This window comes from Gigantopelta aegis, chromosome 7 (genome assembly GCF_016097555.1).
Source record: "Gigantopelta aegis isolate Gae_Host chromosome 7, Gae_host_genome, whole genome shotgun sequence".
In the NCBI taxonomy this organism is placed as follows: Eukaryota; Metazoa; Mollusca; class Gastropoda; order Neomphalida; family Peltospiridae; genus Gigantopelta; species Gigantopelta aegis.
Window position 1 is genome coordinate 44,227,173 of NC_054705.1, and position 8,453 is coordinate 44,235,625.

At 41.2% G+C, this 8,453-nt stretch overlaps 1 protein-coding gene across 1 annotated transcript in view; it reads left to right on the forward strand.

The window, feature by feature from the left end:
- Positions 1–7,496: 7,496 nt before the first annotated feature.
- The window catches only part of LOC121378108 (alpha-N-acetylgalactosamine-specific lectin-like), a 4,698-nt gene continuing 3,741 nt past the window's right edge, over positions 7,497–8,453 (forward strand). The window contains exon 1 of the mRNA XM_041506209.1: positions 7,497–7,518. Within this exon, the coding sequence (XP_041362143.1) occupies positions 7,497–7,518 (22 nt within the window). The remainder of the gene's footprint in view (positions 7,519–8,453) is intronic.

Consider the following 8,453-nt stretch of genomic DNA (forward strand, 5'->3'; position numbering starts at 1 on the left):
GTTCGACTGTTTTGACATGGCTGCCGGGATTGCCCTTGCCCTTCAGTAAAGTATATTTTCCTCCAAAACTTGTACGATCGATTAGCTATTTTCTTAGTTAAACGTATCCTAATATTGTCTGTACATTATGGCAAATCATTTTATTAATCAAGTGGGTAATAACTGTAAAACTGATTACTGTAATATTAGTGCTTTTAGGAACTATATCCGTGTACGCTGAGAACCTGTTTACACATACTGGCTGCTAAGGTCTGATATATCGGTACACAATGTTTGTAAACAACAGTATAAAAATGCTGTTTTTATAATAATCCCAAAGGCTTTTTCATTAAAACTATTTTATATTGAAATTAGACCAAAAAGATCAATTGTGTAGTGATAGACTCGTGTTTATGCACATTAGAATTTGTTTGTATTATTAGCTCGAATTCCCAATGTATTTGCAATGCACTTTAGCGTGTCTTTGCGCCTGGTGAATAATGTCATTTTCACAATAATCCCAAAGGCTTTTTCATTAAAACTATTTTATATTGAAATTAGACCAAAAAAGCAGTTGTGTAATAATAGTCTCATATTTATGCACATTATAATTTGTTTGTATTATTAGCTTGAATTCCCAATGTATTTGCTATGCAAAATGAGCGTGTTTTGTGCCTGGTTAATAATGTCGTTTTTATAAATATTCTAAAGGCTTTTTCTGTAAAATTGTTTTACGCAAATTTTAGACTAAAAAAGCAATTAAGAAATGTTAGTTTTATGTTTATGCACTTTAGAAATTCCCAGAATTAATTATTTCAAGTTGGTAATGCTTTTGCTATGGGCTAAACTGACGTATTTACAAAAGTTGAAGTTTCTTAGGATTTAGAGCGTGCATTTACAAACTGTAAACTGCAAACGGAAGCTGGACCAAAAAGCAATTACTTTGTGCATAACGTAATTATTAAATGAAATGCTATTTATTTTGTAAAGGTAGATCTCTTCCTAGCGTGACGTAATTTCTGATTGGCTGTTATGACGTCACGTGGTACTTAAAAAAAGGTATAAAAGGCTGACGTCATCATCACTCTCTCACTGGACTAGGTGGACATAGAAGTAGGAGCAGTTCTTGTACTAAGGATCAAGGTAAGCCATTTGTTGTAATAGTAATAGTTTTCCGTTGAAAGTTTGTGTACTTGTTCTTTTAAGTTTAGACATTTATTATTATCTGTAGTTCTCTGTATTTGTGCAGGTACATATATTTTTGGGTGTTACGCTCTCTAGTGCATAATAGCCAGCCTATCTACTGTATACTCTCCTAACATACTGTACCAAACATTTAGATTAAAACCCAATCAAAACGAAAGCCACTAACACCCAATCCATAGTTAGCCAGGTAGCTGGGCCTAGCCAACCACAACCCGAGATTATGAATGGTCTTATACCAAATGTAGAAGCCTTGTTAGAAGTGACGGACACACCTAGATCCCCCCCCCCCCCCCCCCCCCCCCCCCCCCCCCACCCCCCACACACACACACCTACCCCAGTCCCAATGACTAGGACCACGACCACCAAACCACGGGCGGCCGCCTTGGAGGCCTGTCCCGCCGGTGCGGCTACGTACCAAATAGACGAGAACGTGGAATTCGTTCCAACCTGTCCCACACTTAGGGCCGCTGACCTGGCCATAAAGCTAGCGCTTAACTCCGCTACTAAGTTAGGAAACCTCAACACCCCACGAAGCTCTACCAAACGTAGGGGCTTCCCCGATCTAGCAGTAGATATAAGCTCCGATGAGGAAAGTGATAGTGATGGAGAAATAGATGTAGAAACGGTTAACTCTGAGATCAAAACCAGTAACCAGTTCCAACCACTAGTCAAGAAAACCCCACAGTTTAGGGCAACGAGATCTACTAAACATGGCGCATGACCGATGCCCAACAAACTTGTTGGAATTAGAAAAGTCCTATTTAATCAGACCAACCGAACTCTCTACCAGTACTTCTACTGGCAACAGGCGGTAGCAACCATTCAGGAGGAGAAAACCCAAAATAACGTCACCGAGGTTATCTTCCATACTCGCCTCGCCAATGGTGAAACATTCATCAAAGGCGATGAGGAAGCACTTGTAAACCTGGACACGCTATTTGAGTTTAACTCAGAGCCAAACAGCCAGGATACGTCTACAGTTAGACTAGTTTCCATTTCAAATCCCCCCCCCCCCCCCCCGGGACGAAACTAACGTTTGCTAACTCTATTCAAACCCCCCTCCCAGTGGTCAAATCGCATTACAAACAGAGTAGTCACCCGATCTAATCTAGCGACCAAATTTAATGAGTAGAATTTTCTTTATTAATTATATTAGAGATGCGCATCAACATTTTAAAGGCCCACTATTTAATTTTTGGATGTAAATTTCAAAATTGTCCGCTTATTTTATTTCTGTCCCCGGACAAGCCCCTGACTATCCAGAGACAGGCCCCGGGACGGACATGCTCGAAACTCTAGTGGTATATGAGCATGTACAAATTATTCGCACTCGCACTCGCGAAAGAGACAGAAAACGCCCACTCGGGGCAGATTAACAAAGAGAGTAGGAACACCAGCCCGGTAACTAAATCAACCACTGTGGTAACTACTACCACACCCATCACTATCACCCCCTAGTAGTTAGAAATAAGCGTAAAGCTAGGAGCCCAGAAAATAAACTAACTAAAGGGGCTAGCACCTTTCTAAAAGGAAGCGAAACCCCCACTAAAAAAGCTAGGGTAGCTAACAATAAAAAACCAGCAGGAGCGCCCAAAAATAGTGGACCAGCACCCAAAAGCCCGGGACCATTTTACAAGGAAATTCCTTGTAAATCAAGTAAAAATAGAAGCCAACCACAGCCTCAATGTGAAAATACAACTCACACACGACCGGTAGGGCACTCTGCCAGACCGGCCGTCCAATCGGCTGCTGCAACAAAATGGATAGTGAAACACTATCCACTGCCGGCCGAAACCACCTCCACTCTAACACTAAAAGAAAACAACCCAGATCTCGGCATTCAGAAAGCAACCACCTGGTCCAACGGCTATGTTCAGCTCCTTGCTAAACCAAAGTCGGAAAGACCAACCATCAAAATAAATGATAGGATTCACCAGCTCATTCCATTTGAAAGGAAACCGAGCAAGTGTCAACATTGCCAACAATGGGGACACGGTGCTGCTAAATGCCCCAACCACAAAGAACTCCCCACCTGCCACAGGTGTGGGCAGAAACATGAGAGGAGCTCCCGGAACTCCCCCTGTACAAGGCCGAGGCAGTGCTCTAACTGCCTCAGCCGCCATATGGCACATGGCACCCGGTGCCACCACTACCAAAAGGTGCTCCGCCAATTAAATAACCGTAAACCAGATAGTTCATCCACCAGCAGCAAAATACCTACAACGGTTAGGCCAGCAACCGCAGTCACAGCAGGCTGCTCATATGCTGAGAAACTTAAAACTTCAACCAACCAAGAGGTCAACCAACTTAAATTAGTCATAGAAACTCTAGTTACTAAAATAGCACTAATTGAAAATAACCTTAGCTCAACCAACTTATAAAATAAAAATTAAAACAAACTCAATATTCGGGTCTGGGCCATGGGAGATAAGTCTCCATACGCCCCCGCTAAAAATATAAACATAGGAAATAAGGGCCTCAACGTTCTCCAGTGGAACGCCAAAGATCTCCATTCAATGGGACATGGTGCCGAACTCATACAACTTATTAGCACTAGTAACATCAAGCCAGATATTATTTGCCTGCAAGAAACTTGGCTAGGGACTGGCACCAGTAAAAATAAAACTAAAAAACCTAAAACATTTAAAATGCCAGGCTACTCAACCTACTATAAACATAGGGAAAATTAGAGCAAGAGCCCGGGGTCATTTATCTGACGGAAGTGACCATTTGTTTGGCCTAGGTACACTCTTTCCAAAAACAACCACCAATCAGAAAAGTCAATTCTTAAGTATACCCAGCGGTGGATAAGGTCACGAGGCAAGGTCAAATGTCAAATCAGTGCATTTTACAAAAAAAAAATCAAAAATGATTTTCATTAACCATATTACCCACCCAAACTAATATAGAGTCATTTTATTACACAATAAATGAGTAATCAGACTTCCTATATTTGATTTAACAGTAAAATATGAAGAATATCTGACACAAAATTGCGAATATCTCATAAACCGATAGACTTTTGCAAAAGTTGAAGTTATTTTACTGATACTTAAAAGATGAGATTTTATCATGCATATTATGTTGCTAAACTTCCTTTTTCAGGAATTGACCCATAATGGCCAAGCCAGAGTGTGTCCTCTGTACAGATGATCCATGCCTTACAGATGAACATGTAAAGACATTTGACCTTGAAAAATGGAACAGGGTGAAATCGTCAGCTGAGCGAAGGCTTCAACGCCCACAAGGATTGCAGTCGAAATACTTGGCTGTATGTACACGATTACCCAACGAACTCTCTCATAAATGCGGCTACCACAGTACTTGCTACAACAAATTCAATGCTGTCCCCAAAAATACACCCACAGATGAACAATGTGGGCTAAAAGCTCTTCTTAGGAGTCAGGCTAAAACCCTGGAAATAACGTCATCCACTGGTATTCTTCCTCCTGTGTGTATATTTTGCACAAAAGCTAGGAAAAAGTGGAGGGGTGTGGAGGTACCCCTCACTAACTGTGAACTTGACTGCGCAGAGGAAAACATTAAAGATGCTGCCAACATTCTAAACGATAGACCGATGCTTGCAAAGCTTGGGAATGTTGGTTTCCATTCAAAAGAGGCGAAGTATCATAGCATTTGTAAAAGAGACTACCTTAATCGGGCACGTTCTGCTGCGACAGAACAGATGAAATCAAAGGTGAAAGCAAGTGAGCATAATGTGCAAGAAATGGCTTTTGGACTTTTGGTTTCCTACATTCAGTCATCAGTTATTGACAATAATCGACCAGAATACCTAGTTTTACTTCACAGTCAGTATTGTCAATTTGTAGATAGGATCGCCAGTGATGAAAATGTAGACATTGTCAGGTCAGCCCCCAAAACTCTTAGTGAGAAAATCTTTGGTGACAAGGTCATGTTAGAAATGAATAGTAGAAAGCAAGGTCTGGTCTTGTACAATTGCAACATGAGCAAGGATGAGGCTTTGAAAATGGCTGTACACAATAGCTCGTCCAATGTGTTCAAGGTGCTAGATTCAGCCCGTATCCTGCGTTCATCCTTACTTGGGATAAAGAAGTCAAGCCCTGATCTTCCAGCCTCGTTGTCCTTGGATGATTTTAGGAGGGGACAAGCTGAGCCTCCTGATCTTTTGCTAAGGTTCTTTCAAGTCCTGATTTGTGGTTCTCAGAATGAGGTTTCAGAAAAGGTGAACAGACAGGCTATGTCTTTAGCACAGGATGCACTTTATTGTGCAACAAAAGGTAGAGTTAAACCTTCAAAGCATCTCTGCACTGGAGTAGGCATGAAAAGTCTCATGGGTAGTAGGAAGGTTGTTGATATTCTGAATAGGTTTGGGCACTCAGTGAGTTATCATGTAGCAGAAGGCATTGAAACTGAGATAGCATCCTCAATCACAGAAAAAGATAGGGTTCTACCTGATATGCTCCTTCAACTTTCAGGCTGTGTACAGGAAATGCATTTGATAACTATGACGAACTAACAGAAACCCTCTCCGGGAAGGACACACTCCATGACACTGTTGGCATCTGCTATCAAAACAAATTAACAATGCCACGTGAACAGGGCAACTTCACTGAGACTCAGAACGTCCCACAGAAAAGACGACTGCAAGACGAAAGTTTATGGATCCCCTCCAAACGAAGAAGGCGACAATATGACCCACCAGGCAAGAATATTGAGCCATACAAGAGGAAACCATCCATGTCAGCATTTTCCTTCGAGGTGTATGAGGTTAATCCCCCAGAAAACCTCAGGAAGATTCAGAAAATGAACCATATATGGATGTTGTCCTGTTTCTTACGAAAAGACACGCCCATGTGGAGGGGATGGAATTCCCTTGTTCACCATGATAGCCTCCCACAGCAGGTAATAGGATATATGGAAAATATAGACCTACCACCAACCAGACTGGATGTCGTGCAAGAAACACTTCGCATAGCACAGAAGGTAGCATATGAGTGTGGAGACCCTTATGCCATTGTTAGTTATGATCTGGCCATCGCTAAGCCAGCCCTACAGATTCAGGCACAAGAGTCTCCCAAATATGATAATGTCTTCATTTGCTTTGGGACATTTCATATCACAATGGCATATTTCGGTTCATTAGGTTATCTTCTTGACTCATCAGGTGCCTCTGAGATGTTGTGCAATGTTGACGTCCTAGCCTCTGGTTCTGTGCGTGGCTTTCTTAGCGGAAAGCATTTCAATCGTTGTAAACGTCTGAATCCACTTCTTGCCACAGCTCTGCAGATCCTGCATTTCCGTCGGTTTATTGAACTGCATGGAGTTGTATCTGATGAGGTAAAGACTGTGCTGGATTCATTTGCTGAGAATCCATCAGAAGCGAGTCTGTCAGAGGTCCTTCAGTCTGATGCTTGCAACAATTTGTTAGACAGATATAACAAGTACACTGGCACCAACTCGAGGAATACCAGACGCCTGATCAACATATCAGAACTTGCCCAGAAACTAACACCGCCTGTGTGTTCTGCACTCCCAGCCTTTCACGCCTTCTCTGGATGTGACTACACGGCCGCATTCCTTCGTAAAGCAAAGGCAAGACCCTATGGACTGATGGTCAAGAATGCAGAATACATATCAGCATTCGCTGAACTAGGATCAAGTGAAAATGTTGAGCCCCAGGTTTCTGCAACTCTTGAGCAATTTGTTTGCTGTATGTATGGGATCTACAAAGCGACAGATGTGAATGACACTCGGTTTGTCCTCTTCAAGAAGTCATATGCTCCAAGGAATGAAGACAGTCCAATGTAGAAGATCAAATCTACTGACCCTTGTTGCCTACCACCATGCAAAGATGTTCTTCAACAAAAGATAAAGAGGGCAAACTATGTTGCACATCTATGGAAAAATGCCAGACAATCCAATCCAATCCAATCCAATCAAATTTCCAGCACATGGCCATGGATAGAGACTCACAGACAATAACAAACTGGAATTTGTTTGGTTTGAGGGCCCACAGAGTCCAAGTAAACTTTGCACAGAACTGGCAGAAGATGCTTCATTCAACGATCATGAGGAAGAAGAAGAGGACGATGAAAATCTCACCTACAGTGTTTCTTCTGATGAAGAAGACGATGACGAAGAGGATTGAGTAGGTTCTTTGGCCATTCAAGTATATGATTTGACCTTGTTTCATTAGCTTGTCGACCATTGGCTAATCGTCAAGATTGACCTTTTCCATAGTCCAAAGTTTGCACCGGAAGTCACCTATATTCTTTGAAAAACTGCATTGACTAGTGTTCTACGTGTTGACAGCATTGAACATAAATATATGCATGCTAAAGTAGCATCTTGTAAGTATCAGTAAAATAACTCCCTCTTTTGCAAAAGTCTACCGGTTTACGAGATATTCACACTTTTCTGTCAGATTTTCTTCACATTTTAAGGTTAAATTAAAGGTACAGAGTCTTATTACTCATTTATTTGTGCATAAAATGACTTTGTTACTTTGGGTGGATAATATGGTTACTGAAAAACATTTCTCAAAAAATTTGTAAAATGCACTTATTTGACCTTTGACCTTACCCTGTGACCTTATCCACCGCTGGGTACACTTAAGGATTAACTTTTCTGATAGCCCAAGGTATACTCTTTCCAAAATTAGCCACCAAACAAATGGTCATTTTCATCAGATAAATGACCCTGGGCTCTTGGACTAAATAGCACTAGAGGTGAAATAGCCACCTTAATCAAAAATAATATACCACATAGTGAAATTAAATATGAATCTGTTAACGCCAACTTAGAAGTCCTAGGACTTACTATATTAAATGAAAAAATGCCTTTACACATAATTAATGTCTATAGCCCACCGGGAACAGCCCATAAACAGCTAACTTTAAGAGATTACAATAAACTTATTAAACCAAACAATAATCTAATACTGGTAGGAGATTTTAATAGTGACAACACACTGTGGGGAGGTCAGCACTCTGACGCACAGGGAGACATACTGGAAGAGTTCATCAACACGCACAACCTAGTATGTGACATTGTCTCAACGATGGCAGTATAACCTTCTATAACAACCAATCACTAACAACATCTGCCATCGACCTCACTATAACGTCCACAAAAATAGGTTCAAACGCCCAATGGGAGGTGCTCGATGCTCTTAACAGCGACCACCTCCCTATCTTAACCAGCTATAAATGTAATGAGAAATATGCAGAAGAAGAAAAATTTATACCTAAATTTTAAATTCAGTAAAGCCGACTGGTAGGTTTTA